The sequence below is a fragment of the Pan paniscus genome, chromosome 20 (genome assembly GCF_029289425.2).
Source record: "Pan paniscus chromosome 20, NHGRI_mPanPan1-v2.0_pri, whole genome shotgun sequence".
NCBI classification, from domain to species: Eukaryota; Metazoa; Chordata; class Mammalia; order Primates; family Hominidae; genus Pan; species Pan paniscus.
In genome coordinates, this window is record NC_073269.2 from 25,747,867 (window position 1) to 25,767,520 (window position 19,654).

Genomic DNA, 19,654 nt, shown 5'->3' on the forward strand with positions numbered 1-19,654 from the left:
TTTAGGGCCTGTGGTATTTTATTATGCCATCTTGCTTATGTAGTTTGTATAATACAGGTTAGATTTGTAAAGTATGTTTATCAGAGTCTAGTAAGTTGAATAATTTGTTGTTTTTATTTCTTTCAGCTATGTGTTCTTCTTTTATCAGAGACCTTTGGCCAGAGCAAGACATAAAAGATTCTTTTCAACAAGTGATACTGAGAAGACATGGCAAATGTGAACATGAGAATTTACAGTTAAGAAAAGGCTCCGCAAATGTGGTTGAGTGTAAGGTGTACAAAAAAGGTTATAATGAACTAAACCAGTGTTTGACAACTACCCAGAGCAAAATATTTCCATGTGATAAATATATAAAAGTCTTTCATAAAATTTTCAATTCAAATAGACACAAGACAAGACATACTGGAGAGAAACCTTTCAAATGTAAAAAATGTGATGAATCATTTTGCATGCTTTTACACCTACATCAACATAAAAGAATTCATATTAGAGAGAATTCTTACCAATGTGAAGAATGTGACAAAGTGTTTAAGCGGTTCTCAACCCTTACTAGACACAAGAGAGTTCATACTGGAGAGAAACCCTTCAAATGTGAAGAATGTGGCAAAGCTTTTAAGCACTCCTCAACCCTTACTACACATAAGATGATTCATACTGGAGAGAAACCCTACAGATGTGAAGAATGTGGCAAAGCCTTCTACCATTCTTCACACCTTACTACACATAAGGTAATTCATACTGGAGAGAAGCCCTTCAAATGTGAAGAATGTGGTAAAGCTTTTAACCACCCTTCAGCCCTTACTACACATAAGTTCATTCATGTTAAAGAAAAACCCTACAAATGTGAAGAATGTGACAAAGCTTTTAACCGATTCTCATACCTTACTAAACATAAGATAATTCATTCTGGAGAGAAATCTTACAAATGTGAAGAATGTGGCAAAGGCTTTAACTGGTCCTCAACCCTTACAAAACATAAAAGAATTCATACTGGAGAGAAACCCTACAAATGTGAAGAATGTGGCAAAGCCTTTAATGTGTCTTCACACCTTACTACACATAAGATGATTCATACTGGAGAGAAACCCTACAAATGTGAAGAATGTGGCAAAGCCTTTAACCACTCCTCAAAACTTACTATACATAAGATAATTCATACTGGAGAGAAACCTTACAAATGTGAAGAATGTGGCAAAGCTTTTAACCAATCCTCAAACCTTACCAAACATAAGATAATTCATACTGGAGAGAAACTCTACAAATGTGAAGAATGTGGCAAAGCTTTTAACCGATCCTCAAACCTTACTACACATAAGAGAATTCACACTGGAGAGAAACCCTACAAATGTGAAGAATGTGGCAAAGCTTTCAACCGATCCTCAAACCTTACTAAACATAACATAATTCATACTGGAGAGAAATCTTACAAATGTGAAGACTGTGGTAAAGCTTTTAACCAATCCTCAACTCTTACTAAACATAGGAAAATTCAGCAGGGCATGGTGGCTCATGCCTGTAATCCCAACACTTTGAGAGGACTAGGTGAGCAGATCACGAGGTCAGGAGTTCAAGACCAGCCTGGCCAACATGGTAAAACCCCATCTCTACTAAAAATACAAAAATTTGCTGGGTGTGGTGGCAGGCGCCTGTAATCCCAGCTACTTCGGAGGCAGAGGCAGGAGAATCATTTGAACCTGGGAGGCAGAGGTTGCCGTGAGCCGAGATCGCGCCATTCTACTCCAGCCTGAGCCACAAGGCAAGACTCTGTCTCAAAAAAAAAAAAAAAAGAAAAGAAAATTCATACTGGAAAGAAACCCTACAATTGTGAAGAATCTGCCAGTGCTTTCAACCAGTCCTCGAACCTTTTTAAGAAAATAATTTATACTGGAGAGAAATTCTACAAATGTGAAGAATATGGCAAAGCCTTTAACCAGTCTTCAACTCTTACTAGGCATTAAAAATTCATACTGTACAGAAACCCTACGAGGGTGAAAAACATGGCAAAGCCTTTAACAAGCCCTCAATTCTTAACAGACATAACATGATTTATACTGGAAAGAAACTCTGCAAACCAGAAAGATCTGGCAATGCTTTTGACAACACCTCAAACTTTTCTAACCATAAAAGAAATTATATTGGTGAGAAATCTTAGAAATCTGAAGAATGAGACAAAGCCTTTAAATGGTTGTCACACTTGATTGTAGGTAAGATAATTCGTACTGGAGAAAACACCTACATGTGTGAACAATGTGGCAAAACTTAACCAGTGCTCACACCTTATTGCACAGGAAAGCATTTGTACTTGAGATAAATTATACAAATATAAAGACTGAAAAAGCCATTAATATATGTTCATATCTCAACACCAGATAGTTCATACTTAATAAAAGCATTATAAGTACAATTACTGTCAAAAGACCTTTCAGAAAATACAAGCTTTTGACCAGGCGTGGTGGCTCAGGCCTATAATCCCAGCACTTTGGTAGGCCAAGGCAGGTGGATCATGAGGTCAGGAGTTTGAGACCAGCCTATCCAAGATGGTGAAACCCCATCTCTACTAAAAATACAACAATTAGCCGGTTGCGGTGGTGGTGCCTGTAATCCCAGCTACTCAAGAGGCTGAGGCAGGAGAATCACTTGAACTTGGGGAGGGAGAGGTTGCAGTGAGCTGAGATTGCACTCTAGCCTGGGCCACAGAGCAAGACTCCATCTAAAAAGTGAAAAAAAAGAAAATATGAACTTTACAGTGAAGAATATTTATTTTGAAGATGAATGTTACAAATATAAAGTGGGTAGTAGTGCCTTTACTTGTATCACAGATCTTATTGTAGACATTTTTTGTAGAGGAAAAACTCTGAAGCACTTTCACACTTTGTTCAATATCAGGGAATTTATATTGAAGAAAAATCATGCAAATGTAGTAAATTTGGAAAAACACTTTTTCAAAAACTACAGCTTAGAAAACAGAGTTCATACTAGAATATATTTTTGCAGATGCAGTAAAAGTTAAAAAAAATTTAATCCATAAGTAAGTCTGTGTAAATATCAGAATTTATGGTAGAAATACATAAGGCACTGACAACATCAGATATACTAAATCAGAGGGCTGAGTATAGAAAATTAAAGTTGGTAGAAAAATTATTTGTATATAACTTTAAGAGGATCAGAAGGTTTTTTGCAGTTATAATTACATTCAAAGTATACTTTATTTCTTGAAAAATATTACAGATTTTTTGAAAAGTGAATAATGATGTCATTCAACTCTGAAATTCCTGCCGTTTCTTCATTCCTATTGGATTCACATGTGAAAGCATGGGATCAATTATTGCTGTATCAAAGATATGAAAGATTCTTTCTTTGTTTTGTTCTGTTTTTTTGAGACGGAGTTTTGCTCTTTCGTCCAGGCTGGAGCGCAGTGGCGTGATCTCGGCTCACTGCAACCTTCAATTTCCAGTTTCAAGCGATTCTCCTGCCTCAGCCTCCTGAGTAGCTGGGATTACAGGCGCATATCACCACACCCAGCTAATTTTTATGTTTCTAGTACAGACAGGATTTCATCATGTTGGCCAGGCTGGTCTCAAACTCCTCACCTTGTGATCCACCCACCTTGGCCTCCAAAGGTGCTGGGATTACACAGGCATGAGCCACTGCTCCTGGCAAGAGATTCTTTTTTATTAGGTGGGCATTATTTGTGATCTTTTCTATTGAAAAGTAAAAACATTAGAATGTAAGATGCATAATGAAAATGTAAGTGGAGAGGTTCTTTGGGGTTAACTTATAATATTGAGTGGTGCATGAGGTTGGTGTTCAGAGTAATATTCTGCATTATGAAAAAACATTTAATTTTATTTAAAATTTAGTATATTATACTAATTGTACTTTTATATAAGATGCAGTACATTTTTAAAATTTTAGATTGTGTGAAGTTAATAGTTTAACATTTTTAACATGTTAAATACTATTGTGCATTCAATGAAGCATTATTATACCACAAACTTTACCCTGTTCCACCTTACTCAAGGGTATAGGTAAAAGATGGTAACGATATACTATTTAGTAACATAATGGATTAACATCTCTAGTAATTTTTTTTGCCAGTGGCTTTAAACCGCAAATAAGTTAAAGAATATTGTTTCTGTAGGTTAAATTTTTATTTTGTTTTTAATCATTTAAATTTAATTTTGGTGGGTACATAATATGAGTATATATTTATGCACTTATATGGCATATTTTAGTACAGGAATACAATATATAATAATAGCATCAGGGTTAAGTGAGGCATCCTTCACCCATAGCATTTCTCCTTTGTTTTACAAACAATCCAAACCTACACTTTTTAAAATTTTGTTGTTGTTGTTATTCTTGTTGTTGTTGAGACGGAGTCTCGCTCTGTCGCCCAGGCTGGAGTGTGCAATCTCGGCTCACTGCAAGCTCCACTTCCCGGGTTCACGCCATTTTCCTGCCTCAGCCTCCCAAGTAGCTAGGACTACAGGCGCCCACCACCATGCCCGGCTAATTTTTTGTATTTTTAGTAGAGATGGGGTTTCACCATGTTAGCCAGGATGGTCTCAATCTCCTGACCTCGTGATCTGGTCTCGATCTCCTGACCTCATGATCTGCCTGCCTTGACCTCCCAAAGTGCTGGGATTACAGGCATGAGCCACCGTGCCTGGCCACTTTTTTTAAATTTTAAAATGTACAATTGTTATTTACTATAGAGTTATTTTTATGGTCATAATACAAATTATATATGAGTATAAATAAAATTCATTTCTAAACTCTTAATATTTTTTCCAAATTGTTATATATTTTTCTTTGAACATGTGGCCTGTCTGCCTGCAAACATGCAGACTTTTTGATTCACATAGAGTTAAATATGTATTAGTCTAAAGACAAACTTTAAGTGTAAGAAAATTATGGAATAAGTGTGTGTGTGTGAGTATGAGTTTGTACCTATTTTCAGAAAAGAACAATATGGGAATAATCATTTTAATAAGGTGGCTACTATAAAACTAAAAACCTTAAAAAATGCTGAAAGCAAATGTGTACTTTGTGCTTTGTATTGAATTTATTACTGTACAATCCATGACTTACAGTTCTGAACCTTTTCATGCAAATTCTCTGTATATACTTGCCTGGTACTCATGCTAGACCCATACTTTTTTTGTTTCTTACATATTTTTTTGTTTTATGGTTTAGGAAGTATTCATTATATGAGCTGGTCTGTGATTATAAGAATTTTTATGAAATTTAGTGCACACAAAATAATTTTTAGATGTAATTCCAAAAGTAGTGTATTAAGTTACATTTTATTTAGTGAGAGCACTCCATTTTGTTCTTTTAAGGGGAGAACAATATATAAGTTTTCTTTTCTTTAGTGATTGTTCCTTTCACTTTTTATAATTGACATAAGTATATTTATTTATTGAGTCAATTTGTTCAGGTAAGTACTGGGGGGCTTCATAAGTCATGAGGATGTTTTTATATATAAATGTAGCAAACATACATTACAGTTCTTACTGTGTAATCGATGCTCCATAATAATTCACAAATATTCCTGCTGGAGTTAGTTTGTAATTTCAAGTCAGAAATGAAAAATATCAATGGTGAAGAAATAAGATTGATTCTTCATATGGAGTGGACATTTTTTCCAGACTATAAAACTGAATCTTGCTGAATTTAAAGAGAAATTCTGGCCGAGGCAGATGGATCACCTGAGGTTAGGAGTTTCAGACCAGCCTGGTGAAATCCGGTCTCTACTAATAAACTACAAAAATTAGCTGATTGTGGTGGCATCCACCTGTAGCCCAGCTACTCAGGAGGCTGAGGCAGGAGAATTGCTTGAACCCGGGAGGCGAAGATTGTGGTGAGCCGAGATTGTGCCATTGCACTACAGCCTGGGTGACAGAGCGAGACTCATAAAAAAAAAAATAAATTCTGCTTCTTTTATTTTCTACTTCTCTTCAGATTTGTTTCTCGTATGTATTTTCCAACTATGTATGCATCACAGCCCTTCTTTTTCTGAGTTATAGCTACAGTTTTCTCACTGTTCTCTTCACGCCATTTCATTTCACCTGGTACTTTGTAGATTTTGATGACAAAATTCTATTTTTAGTGCACTTAAAAATGGATTTTAACTGGTGAGTTCGCTTATCAATATAACATTCAGATTAGTTAATTAAGATAAAAGCCAGGTGTGGTGGCTCACGCCTCTAATCCCAGCACTTTGGGAGGCCGAGGCAAGTGGATCACTTGAGCTCAGGAGTTTGAGACCAGCCTGACCAACATGGTGAAACCCCGTGTCTACTACAAATACAAAATTAGCCAGGTGTGGTGGCGCATGCCTGTAATCCCAGCTACTCGGGAGGCTGATGCAGGAGAATCGCTTGAACCCAGGAGGCAGAGGTTGCAGTGAGCCGAAATTGCGCCATTGCACTCCAGCCTGGACAAGAGCAAAACTCTGTCTCAAAAAAAAAAAAAAAAAAAAAAAAAAAGATTAAAGGCGCACACTGTCCACAGGCAAGAGGATTAAATTAGCATTGCCTTTCTTTGTTTTTAAAAGAAAAATCTTATTAGATTCTTATACAAAGTGTGGCAAATATAAAACTTGCTTGAAAATATGGAAATTAAATTTTTAAGAGAGTTAATAGTAAACGAATTTAATTTTCTTTTTTTATTTTTACTTTTTATTTTTTAGAGACAGAGTCTTGCTCTGTCTCCCAGGCTGGAGTGCAGTGGTGTGATCTTGGCTCACTGCAAGCTCCGCCTTCCGGGTTCACGCCATTCTCCCGCCTCAGCCTCCCGAGTAGCTGGGACTACAGGCGCCCGCTACCGCACCCGTCTAATTTTTTTGTATTTTTAGTAGAGACGGGATTTCACCATGTTAGCCAGGATGGTCTCAATCTCCTGACCTCGTGATCCGCCCGCCTCGACCTCCCAAAGTGGTGGGATTACAGGCATGAGCCACAGTGCCCGGCCACGAATTTAATTTTCTATGATATAATTACAGCACAATTTACATTTCCGTGCAGAATCTTTTAAGTGTGGTGGTAAAGATTGCAAAATAATAAAATGACCTCTGAATTTAAAATTTAGAAAAATATGTCTTTTCTATATTGATTTTACAATTTGGAGAAATTTCTCTTATTTTTTATATTTTTTCTTTTAGTGGGAGAAGTTTAGTCTGCGGTTTTTATTTTTAGTCACCAAGCTGTAGCCAACTCCTGGGTCATTTTCTCTGAAAAACATTTGGAGATCATGACAAGTTTTGGATTAAAACATTCTGTTATTTTGCATGCAAACTAGTTTACTGTGTTCACAGACTGGCCAGTCATGGGACCATAAGCAACACCTGCCCCTTTAGTGGCTTTCATACCATTACCACCAGTACCAGAAACTCCAGGTGCCCCAAGCTTAAAGTAAAAATCCTAAAGTACCTTGGCTCCTCCCATGCAATGTGCTGGGTCCAAACCATGCTGCTAAATATCAGAGTTCCTATGGTTATGACTGACAAATGACAATAATAGCCCCAAAATACATATTTTTGATACTATTTAGCCAAGATTACCACAAAGATACAGTATTTGACACATTCTTATTCTATAACATTTTGAAAATATTTTCTCTTGACAGATAAAAATGTGTACTTTTTCTGTAGAACATAATATTTTGAACATGCTGTTAAATATCAGAGTTCCTATGATTATGATTAAAAAATTAAATGACAATAGTCCCCAAACTATGTATTTTCATACTATTTAGCCAAAATAATCACAAAGACACAGTATTTGACACATTGTTATTCTTTTATGTCTTAAAAATATTTTCTTCCAACTTGACAAAATGTGTGCTTTTTCTGTAGAACGTATTTTGAAGTATATATACATTGTTATTATTTCTAGGTAATTAATACCTCACATAGTTAACATTTTTGTGGTGAGACCACGTGACATTGTCTTATCATTTTTCAAAAATCCAAATACATTATTATGAACTATAGTCACCATGTTGTACAATAAATCTCTTGAACTTATTTCTCCTATTGACTATAATTACTTATTATTTGACAGACTTTCCAAACCCCCATTTCTTCTAAATACCTTGGCATCTGATGGTCACCATTTTACTCTATACATCAATGGGATTAAGATTTTTGGAATCCATGTATAGGTGAAATCATGAAATATTAATCTTTCTGTGCCTGGCCTATCCCAACTAATATGTCCTCCAGCTTAATCCATGTAATTTAAAATAATATAATTTTTTTCTTTTTTTTTTTTTTTAAGGCCAGGTGTGGTGTCTTACACCTGTAATCCCAGCACTGTGGGAAGCCAGGGCAGGTGGATTGCTTGAGCCCAGGAATTTGAGACCAGCCTGGTCAACATGGAAAATCCCCGTCTCTACAAAAAAAAAAAAAAAAAATCTCAGCTGGGCATGGGCATGGTAGTGCATGCCTGTAATCCCAGCTACTCCAGAGGCTGAGGCATGAGAATCCCTTGAGCCAGGGATGCAGAGGTTGCAGTGAACTGAGATTGTGCCACTGCACTCCAGCCTGGGTAACAGAGTGAGACTCGGTCTCAAGAGAAAAGAAATTTTCTTATTTTAAAAATAATATTCTGTTGTGTATATCTACCACATTGTCTTCATTTACTCATTAGATGTTAAACTGTTTATTCTGTATTTTGGCTATTGTGAAAAGTGCTACAAACAGAATTGCAAATGTTTCTTCATTCTGATTTTATTTGTTTTGGATATATATCCAGTAGTGCAATTGCTGTTATGACATGGTAGTTTAAGTTTTTTGAGAAATCTCTATTTTGTTTTTCATAATGGCTGTCTTCATTTACATTCCAAACCAACAGTGCGCAAGCCTTCCCTTTTCTTCACATCTTTACCAACACTTTTTCTTTTTAATAAGAGTCATTCTAACAGGAATGAGTTGATATCTCCTAGTTTTGTTTTTTCTTTTTTGGCTTGCCTTTTTGTGATAATTGACATTGAGCATTTTTAAATATATCAGTTGGCCATTATGTATGTATTTTCTTGAAAAATACTTATTTCAGCTACTTATTTTTAATAGTTACTTATTTTTGTTGTATTGTCATTTGAGTTTTTTATATTTTTTTGATATTAACCCTTTGTCACATGTATAATTTGCAAATATTTTCTCCCTTTTTTTAGTTGTCACATTCTGTTCATTGTATCAGATTCTGTGCAGCAGCTTTTTAATTTGAAGTGATCTGACTGACTTGTTCTTCCTTTTGTGTCCTGGGATATTTAGGTTAAATCAAAAAACTTGCTGCCCAGACCAATGTTATGGGGCTTTCACTCTATTTTTTGGTAGTAGTAGTTTAAGAGTTTTAGGCCTTACATTTAAGTGGCTAATTTATTTTGAGTTTATTTTTACATATGGTGTGAGATGAGGGTCTCACTTTTTTTTCTCTGCATGTGGACATAAAGTTTTCTAAACATCATTTATTGAAGATACTGTTATTTCCCTTAAAAAAAAAAGTCACCTGTATTTAAAATCAGTTAGCTGTAAATACACTGATATATTTCTGCTCTCTTTTTCTTCTGCTCCAGTGGCCTATATCTCTGTTTTTATTCAAGTGACATACTGTTTTGGTTACCACAGTTTTGTAGTGTATTTCAAAGTCAGGGTGATACCTTCTTTTGTCTTGATTGCTTTGGCTATTTAGGGTGTTTTGTGGTACCATATGAATTTTAGATATGCTTTTTAAAAATGTCTATGAAGTATGTCACTGGTATTTTGATAGAGGTTGCATTATATCTGCAGATCATTTTGTGTAATACAAATATTTAACTATTAAAAATGCCAGTTCATGAATGAGTAATATTATTCCATTTATGTGTTACTTAATTTGTATAATGTTCTTTAGAGTAGAATATAAGGTGTTTCAACTTTTTGGTTAAATTTACTTCAAACTATAGTTAGGTAGATGGAATTTTTTTGAATTTCATTTTGAGATAGTTACTAATGTATAGAAATGCTATGACTTTTTGATGATGTTTTTGTATTTTGAAAGTTTAATAAATTTTGTTTGTTTATTTATTGTTTGTTGTTGTTGTTGTTTCAAATGGAGTCTCAGTCTATCGCCCAGGCTGGAATGCAGTGGTGCATTTTACTTTGCAAGCTTTTACACCGTCTCACTGGAGTCAGTTTGTTGTTGTTTTTGTTGCTTGTCTTTTGGGATACTGTAGCAGGATTGATAAGAAATCAGAGAGACTGATGAGGTTGAGGAGGATATTTATTATTTAGGTGCACTGGCCTAGTCGGATTAACATCCAAAGGACTGAGCCCTGAACAAAGAGTTAAGTTACCCTTTAAGCATTTTGTGGGACGGCAGGGGGAGATCTGTGCAGGGAGAAGCATATTACAGAAGCGAGAAACAAAGACAGTTATTCAATTAATTGTGACATGCATTACATAATTTTTTACTTTCCAAGGAAAAACATGTTTTACAACTTGAGTTTATCTATCTAGTGACCTTGCAGCTGCACAGCTAGAGAAACAGGGTCTTCAAAATGCCTGGGAAAGGAGGAGAGATAAGCCTTGCTAGCCACAGAAAAACAGGCCATTAATTTTTAAAGGACTCCAGCTCTTTCTCTTTCTCAGAAGGAATTGGTTTTTCTTACATACAACTGAGTTTCTGCTTACACATTCTTTAATTTCTTTTAATTTCTGTTCCAATACTATTTTTTTGGTCACAAATTTTTCACTTTTTTTTTTTCTTTCTTTGAGACGGATCTCACTCTGTTGCCCAGGCTGGAGTGCAGTGGCGTGATTTTGGCTCACTGCAAGCTCTGCCTCCCAGATTCACACCATTCTCCTGCCTCAGCCTCCTGAGTAGCTGGGACTGCAGGTGCCCACCACCACACCTGGCTAATTTTTTGTATTTTTAGTAGAGACTGGGTTTCACTGTGTTAGCCAGGATGGTCTCAATCTCCTGACCTCGTGCTCTGCCTGCCTTGGCCTCCCGAAGTGCTGGGATTACAGGCATGAGCCACCACATCTGGCCCAATTTTTTTTACTCTTTTTCTTTTACTATATTTATTTCACTATTCTTCTGCCCCCTTACATAATTTCTATCCAGGGGGTAGAAATTATGTCTGTGTTTTCCCCTCATTATCAGCATCTGATTGGCTGACCAGCAATTTGTCTCCAAGAAATGAAAGCTGGGTTAGGTGAAGGCAATTTTAACAGCTTTTCAAAGTTAGAGTACACCAGAAGATTCCTCTTAGCCCCAGGGTATCCACTTGCTCCCTAGAAAGGATACACTCCATACTTCAGGTCATCCTAAGGGAGAAAATAAACCAGAAGCTGATATCCACCGGACATTCAAGCTGACATAAGCATGGCAGATATCTCGGTTTATCCCCAGATAGTACTAAGCCCAGGACCAGCAAAAAACTAAAGGGTGGCTGAGGACACATCACCCCATAAATTTTCCAAAGCAGAACTTTGACCCAAAAACATTCTGATAAGATCTCTGTGCCTAGAGAAGATAAAACGAAAAGAGACACAGAGATTTTCTACAATACAACATCAGGGGATTATTATTTGCTTTCTCCTCATGGGAAATATTTACAAACAGTTAATACAACTTCTTAAAAGCACCATTTAATGCTTTGCCAAAAAATAATTAATTAAAATATGATATAAAAAAGTACACTAAAAGACAAAGAAGTGATAATGTGAATTAGGAAGGAAAAGTTGGCATTTAGGAATGCCAGAAGAACCTGGAAATTTAGTATCTTACTGCAAGCCAGAGTGAGGCTGGAGATATGGGGCATGGGAGTTTAGACTTAAAAACCCTGCTTGGGACACAGGTGAAAAATGCAGCAGAAAATCAGTTCCCCGTGCTGTGTGAAAATAATTAAGTGGCAGGCAATTAGACTGAGGTGTCTCCAGTCCCTGGGTTCATACTTTAAAAAAAACTAACTCAGGTGCATTATTTTTAATTACTACATTCAGAGAAACAAAATTCAGGCTTCACCAACTATAAACTGCCCATTAAGCTCTGATTACATAACCAGGAAATTTTCACCTTTAATCTATTGAAGTAGGAACTTAAGAAAATAGCAGAATAATAGCATAAGTAATAATAGTAAAGATTATAGTAATAGAGAAATAACAATAGCTCATAGAATGAATTGCTGTATTAACCAAGGCTAAAAAGAATTTAAGTAGCCCCCCTGAAGTTAGAAGAGAATATTAACTGTCTGTCCCAGGAAACATTAACCACATCTACCTTCCACATATTTTGTAGGCTCTGTAAACTCTTGTTTCTTTCTTCCTTGCACAGCTGCAAGGTCACAAGACAGATAAGCATAAGCTGCAAACCAAGTTTTCCCAGAGATGTAAGACATGTTGCAAAAGTGTCACAGCAGCCTTTGTTCTCATTTCTGTAAGCCTGCTTCCTGCTTCACACAGTGCCCACCTCAAAATGCTTAAAGGGGACTCATTTTCTTTGCTCTGGGCTCAGAGTTTCAGGACATGTGTCCGCTGTGCCAGTGTGCACCTTAAATATACACTTTCCTTCACTCCATTTCGTCTCTCCAGTTCCTTACTTTCCCACAACAGTACAAATTAAGAAACCACGTAATTGTAACTAACCAATTACTAAATTTGGTTTTCTTCATTATGCATTTTACAAAATGTCAAGCGCATCCAGGTGAAGAGACCACCAAACAGGATTTGTGTGAGCAACAAGCCTGTTTACTCACTTGGGTGCAAGCGGGCTAAGTCCAGAAAGAGAGTCAGCAAAGGGAGATAGGAGAGGGGCAGCTTTATCGGGAACAAGTCATAATGGTAGAATGTCATAAGGTGGGTTAACTAGTTAAGGCAGGAACTGGCTGTTTCACTTCTTTGTGATTTTTTGGCTGCTCCAGACTTCTTGGCTCCTGCAGGCCATCTGGACATATATGTGCAGGTCACAGGGGTTATAATGGCTGAGCTTCAGCTGAGGCCTGACATTCCTGTCTTTTTATTTTTAAAATATAAAGTTATAAGAAAAGATAAAGAAAATATAACTTTTTAGTGAGGGTCATTGGGGTAGGGGTGATATTTCTCAGGACTGCTTCAAGCATGACCAGGGACTGCGTGGACACCTTAAAGAAAATTTTATTATGAGTTAGTCCAGTAAGTTTGAGGTCTAGCGTGCATTTTTTATGTGGCTAAAAAGGTGCCAGTTAGCATATTTTTTAGCTTGGAACTGCCCTAAGAAAATAAGTTCTCTAAAAACAGTAATCAGGCATATTAGCTTTAATATAGGTGGCGATGAGTTTTTAGACCAAAGAAGGAATAATGTTTTATGTACCAAAGCTTTTTGTCCCCATTTTCCATCACATGAATAGGATTCCCTGTTGTTAAGCCAACAACCTATTATATTACTTTTTTTCCATAGGTGTGGGTGGCGATGTGAATGGAGAAGTTCAATAGTTGTGATTGCAGATCCTATGCAGGAGAGATAATAAGTAAAATAATCTTTGTTTCCTGGATAAAGCTGAGGAAGAATAAATTTTTCATGAGCTAAGAGCCACTTGCCCTGAGTTGGAAAGACTGGTAGAGCAGGTTTTCAGAAGAGGAGTAGGTGGGGGTGATAGAGGAGAAAGAAAAATATTGGCCTTTTGGAGTGAGGGCTGGAATATTTGTGGGTGTGGAGGCATTTGCTATTTCTTTTGCTGTTCTGTCAGCACAGGCATTTCCTTTAGCAATAAGATGAGTTGGTTTCTGGTGTCCTTTACAATGAATGACCCCAGCCTTGGCTGGCAGGAGAGCAGCCTTAAGGAGAGCCTTTATTAGAGAGGCATTGATAATGTAAGAGCCTTGTGTGGTGAGGAAACCTCTTTCAGCCCACATAACAGCATGGTGGTGCAGGATATGGAAGGCATATTTAGAGCCAGTATAAATATTGACGTACAGTACCTTTGCAAGAGTGAGGGCCCGAGTTAAGGCAATAAGTTCGGCTCGCTGAGAGCTAGTGGAGTGGTGCAGAGCAGTAGCCTCAATGAAAGATGTGGAAGAGACTATAGCATAGCCTGCCTTTGCTGGTGAGTAGCAATTAGGCCAAGACATTTTAACAAAATTATCCACTACCCTGACTATTCCTGGAATACAGCCGCATCTCATTGCCGCCCTTCTTCCCAAACCAAAGCCTGTTTTGCTTCCTCCCCTTGTATCTCTCCACCTTAATCCGCAAGTATGGGATACCTCTACTCCCTCTTTGGCAACTGACCATGCACCCCTTACCATTCCATTAAAACCTAATCACCCTTACCCCACTCAATGCTAGTATCCCATCCCACAGCAGGCTTTAAAGGGACTGAAGCCTGTTATCACTTGCCTGCTACAGCATGGGCTTCTAAAGCCTACAAATTCTCCTTACAATTCCTCTGAATTACAATTCAGAGGACTATGCTGAGAACTGCCATCAATAAACCAAGTGTGATCAGGGTGAGGAATAGGAAAGATGGAAATATGGGGAAATGGAGTGAATGCCAGGTGGATCAGAGACATACAGTCATGGGGGTCAGGTGTGGTGTCAGGAATAATGTGGAAGACTGGACTGAAGTCTGGGCCAGGAACAAGGGTAATTATGGGAGACTCAATAAAGAGCGAGTATAGCCAAGGAAGCCAAAGGAAGTATATGCATCAGGTGTGAGGAAGAAAACAAATTTTGAATGTTATGAGACTTGTGGAGAGTGAGTTGAGCATAGTTTGTGATTTTGAGGACCTCTAAAAGTATTAGAGTGGTGGCAGTCACTGCACACAGACATGAGGGCCAGGCTAAAACAGTAAGGTCAAATTGTTTGGACAAAAAGGCTACAGGGCATGGTCCCGGTCCTTGTGTAAGAATTCCGACCGCACAGCCCTGCACTTTGGCTGTGTATAGTGAAAAGGGTTGGGATGAGTCAGGGAGAGCTGGTGTGGGAGCAGTTTTGAGAGCTGTTTTTAAGGAATGGAAAGAGGAGTTGGGAGAGGATTTGGGATCTATGGGGTCGGCTGTGTTTTCCTTTATGAGTTTATATAACAGTTTTGTTAGGATGGCAAACCCAGGTATCCAAAGGTGAAAGTATCCAACCATGCCTACAAAGGAAAGGAGGTGATGCTTTGGTGGTGGGGATAGGGGTCTGTGAGATTAACTGAACACAGTCTGTAGGAAGAGTGCATGTATGTTGACAAAGGACTATGATGAGATATGTAACACTAGGGGAAGAAATTTGAGCCTTAGAGGGGGATAGTTGGTACCCCTTTGAGTAGAGATGTTAAAGAAGTAGGATACTGTTCTGATGGGAAGATTGGTAAGAGGAGCTGCAAAGAAGAAGGTCGTCAACATATTGGATAAGGTGAGAAGCAGAGGGGTGGAAAGAAAGTCAATCATGAGAAAAGGCTTGGCTGAAGTAATGAGGGCTGTCCCTGAAGCCTTGTGGCAGTACAGCCCAGGTAAGCTGCTGGGAATGATGGGTGTCAGGGTCAGTCCAGGTAAAAGCAAAGAGAGGCTGGGATGAAGGGTGCAAGGGAATAGTGAAAAGGGCATCTTTAAGATCAAGAATGGAATAGTGAGCTGTGGAGGAAGGTATTGAGGTTAAAAGAGTGTACGGGTTGGGCACCACAGGGTGGACAGGCAAAACAATTTGGTTGATAAGGCACAGATCCTGAACTAACCTGTAACACTTGTCCGGTTTTTGGACAGGTAAAATGGGGGAATTGTAAGGAGAATTTGTAGGCTTTAGAAGCCCATGCTGTAGCAGGCGAGTGATAACAGGCTTCAGTCCCTTTAAAGCCTGCTGTGGGATGAGATACTGGCATTGAGTGGGGTAAGGGTGATTAGATTTTAATGGAATGGTAAGGGGTGCGTGGTCAGTTGCCAAAGAGGGAGTAGAGGTATCCCATACTTGCGGATTAAGGTGGAGAGTTACAAGGGGAGGATGCAAAACAGGCTTTGGGTTGGGAAGAAGGGCAGCAATGAGATGCAGCTGTATTCCAGGAATAGTCAGGGTAGTGGATAATTTTGTTAAAATGTCTTGGCCTAATAAGGGAACTGGGCAGGTGGGGATAACTAAAAAAGAGTACATAAAAGAATGTTGTCCAAGTTGGCACCAGAGTGGGGGAGTTTAAAGAGGTTTAGAAGCCTGGCCGTCAATACCCACAATAGTTACAGAGGCAAGGGAAACAGGCCCTTGAAAAGAAGGTAATGTGGAGGGGGTAGCCTCCATATTGACTAAGAAGGGGACGGACTTACCCTCCACTGTAAGAGTTACCTGAAGCTTGGCATCCATGATGGTCCAGGGGGCTTCCGAGACGATCGAGCAGCATCAGTCTTGCCAAGGAGATCTGGGAAGGAGTCAGCCAGAGAGCTTTGAGCCAGAGCTCCAGGGGCCTTAGAAGTGGCTGCAATATTAGTTGGACAGTTTGATTTCCAGTGGGGTCCTGCTCAGATGGGACACAGCTTAGGAGGAATCCTGGGCTGTAGGCAGTCCTTGGCCCAGTGGCCAGTTTTGTGGCACTTGAAGCAAGGTCCATGAGGAGGTTTTAAAGGAGTGCCCAGAGGCTGTGGTTTGGTTGTTCTGCAGTTTTTGTGTGCCAAAGGCATGGCTGGAGTTTGTCTTACAGTGGAGGCAAGCAGTTGCCGCTCTGAAAGATGTTGCCACTTGGCTGCCTCTTGTCTATTGTTGAACACCTTGAAGGCAAGATTGATTAATTCTTGTTGTGGGGTTTGAGGGCCAGATTCCAATTTTTGAAGCTTTCTTTAATGTCAGGAGGTGACTGGGTGATAAAATGCATATTGAGAATAAGATGGCCTTCTGGCCCTTCACCGTTTAGGGGCTGTAAAGTGTCTAAGGGTGGCCGCCAAATGGGCCATGAACTGGGCAGGGTTTTTATATTTGATGAAAAAGAGCCTAAATGCTAACTGATTTGAGGGAGGTTGGATAAAGAAAAAAGGAGAATTAACCTTGACTATGCCTTCAGCTCCAGCCATCTCTCTATGAGGAAATTGTTGGGCAGGTTGGGGAGGGCTAGTCACAGAATGAAACTGTAAGCTGGACCAGGTGTGAGGGGGGAGGTGATAGAAGGATTATAGGGTGGGGGAGTGGAGGCTGAGGAAGAATTGCTTGGCATGGGGAGGAGCAGCCTGGGGAGGAGGGAAAAGTTCAGATGGGTCCATAGAAAAGGAGGATTTAAAGGACCCAGAGCTTGGGGTGGAGACTGAAGTTACAGACAGGAGAGAAAGAAGAAAGATTTGAGATGAGTCACGTTGGGAGCAGAGACTAGGGAGGGACCAATGTGTAAAGAATGCCTGGACGTCAGGCACTTCAGACCATTTGCCCATTTTTTGATAAAACTTATCTAGGTCTTGTAGAATGGAGAAATCAAAAGTGTCATTTTCTGGCCATTTAGAGCCATTTTCAAGTTTGTACTGGGGCCAAGCAGTGTTGCAGAAGAAAATAAGATGCTTAGGTTTTAGGTCAGGTAAGAGTTGAAGAGGTTTTGAGTTTTTTAGAACACAGGTTAAGAGGGAAGAAGGAGGAATGGAGGGCAGAAGGTTGCCCGTAGTAAAAAGGTAAGTTTAGAGAAAAGAGAGGGTAGAGACACAGAGAGAGAGGGGTGGTACTTGCCACCCACAGGAGGTGGTACTTGCCACCAAGGTGAAGGATCAAGGCAGGCATCCCCACGGTGATCAAACACATCTAGAATGTGGGTGAATAATCAGGCAGGCATCCCCGCAGTGATTAGACACCAAGGGAAGACTGTCTTCCCGAGTCTGTGACTAGCACTGGAGTTTTGGATCCATGGATAAAACGCGTCTCCTCTGTCTCTACCAGAAAGGGAAAGGAAATGAAGGGAAAGGAGAGATTGAAGGGTGGTGCCAAAATTGAAAGGAGAAAGAGGTTGAGGGATAGCAAGAGAGGTTGGAGAAGAGAATAAAAAGATGCTGCTTACCCGATTTAAAATTGGTGAGATGTTTTTTGGGCCAGTCTGAGGACCCGAGTTTGTAGGTGGATTTTCTCATGGAGCAAAAGGCAGGAGGACAGGAGATTCATTTCCCAAGGGAGGTCCCCCGATCCGAGTCATGGCACCAAATGTCAAGCACATCCAGGTGAAGAGACCACCAAACAGGCTTTGTGTGAGCAACAAGGCTGTTTATTCACTTGGGTGCAAGTGGGCTGAGTCCAAAAAGAGAGTCGGCAAAGGGAGATAGGAGAGGGGCAGCTCTATAGGGCTTGGGTAGACAGTGGAAAGTTACAGTTAAAAGTAGTTATCTATTGTTAGCAGGGGAGGGGGTCACAAGGTGCATGGTGGAGAGATCATGGGACTCATTGTCCAGAAGAATCACAGGACAATCACAGGGTCGATTGATCAGTTAAGGTGGGGCAAGGAAAAGTCACAATGGTGGAATGTTGTAATGTTGGTTAATCAGTTAAGGCAGGAACTGGCTGTTTCACTTTCTTTGTGGTTTTTTGGCTGCTACAGACTTCTTGACTCCTGCAGGCCATTTGGACATATAGATGCAGGTCACAGGGGTTATAATGGCTGAGCTTCAGCTCAGATGCCTGACGCAAAACACTTTCCTTCAAGCCTCTCCCATAAACCACAAACTACAAACCATAGCTGGGTGCTCTACAATTCTAAAACCACTCTTTAATTAAATTCTTAAATATTTTGGAATGACTCCCATAAAGTTTTAATAGGCAAAAATAGGAGCTGGGAACCCCACAGAACAAAGTTCTTCCCATTCCTGGCACTCTCATCATTTCAAGGCTTCCGGGGGTCCCAGCGTCTTAGCTGTGGATCTATAGGGGAAGAAGACACAGAGCAATGAAGATGAGACCTGGAACTCAAGCTGCAGTGAGAGACAAAGGCCCCACCAAACCTGGAAGTCGCCCTGCTGGCTCCAGCTGCATGCCTGATTGGACAGTTCCCAGCCCAGAGTCACTGATTGGATAACTTTTGTTTTGTTTTGTTTTGTTTTGTTTTGAGATGGAATCTCGCTCTGTCATTCAGGCTAGAGTGCAGTGGCATGATGGCTCACTGCAACCTCCGCCTCTCAGGTTCAAGCAATTCTTCTCCTTCGGCCTCCTGAGTAGCTGGGACTGCAGGCATGAGCCATGGCGTCCAGCCTGTATAATGTTTAAAACCCCACCCTCTCAGGCCCTGAGTGACAGAAGATATGATTAAATGATGGGCTGCAGTCCTCTCAGGCAGGGCTTCCTCCCTGAGGTGAGCTAGACCCACCCCAGAGGATATTTGCATTCAACCTTGCGTATAAGGTCATACGCATTTGTAAATAATATATCATATGGCGGCCAGGCACGGTGGCTCATGCCTGTAATACCAGCACTTTGGGAGGTCGAGGTGGGTGGATCACGAGGTCAGGAGTTCAAGACCAGCCTGGCCAACATGGTGAAATCCCATCTCTACTAAAAATACAAAAATTAGCCTGGCATGGTGGGCAGCACCTGTGGCGCAGGTGGCACATGTGGGCTGCAGGAGCCAATCTGCTACTCTGGAGGCTGAGGTAGAGAATTGCCTGAACCCGGGAGGTGGAGGTTGCAGTGAGCAGAAATCATGCCACTGCACTCCAGCCTGGGCGACAGAGTGAGACTCCAGAGTGAGACTCCATTTCAAAAA

At 39.8% G+C, this 19,654-nt stretch overlaps 1 protein-coding gene across 9 annotated transcripts in view; it reads left to right on the forward strand.

Moving 5' to 3' along the window:
* ZNF714 (zinc finger protein 714) overlaps positions 1-10,072 on the forward strand; it is a 44,558-nt gene extending 34,486 nt beyond the window's left edge. For 5 of the 9 annotated variants that reach the window (XM_063600059.1, XM_063600062.1, XM_063600061.1 and 2 more), the window contains one exon: positions 127-10,072. In XM_063600059.1, coding sequence (XP_063456129.1) covers positions 127-1,652 — 1,526 coding nt within the window. In that variant the 3' untranslated portion in view covers positions 1,653-10,072. The remainder of the gene's footprint in view (positions 1-126) is intronic. The other 4 variants (XR_010110859.1, XR_010110860.1, XR_010110858.1 and 1 more) reach the window with 2 other exon arrangements.
* Positions 10,073-19,654: the final 9,582 nt, after the last annotated feature.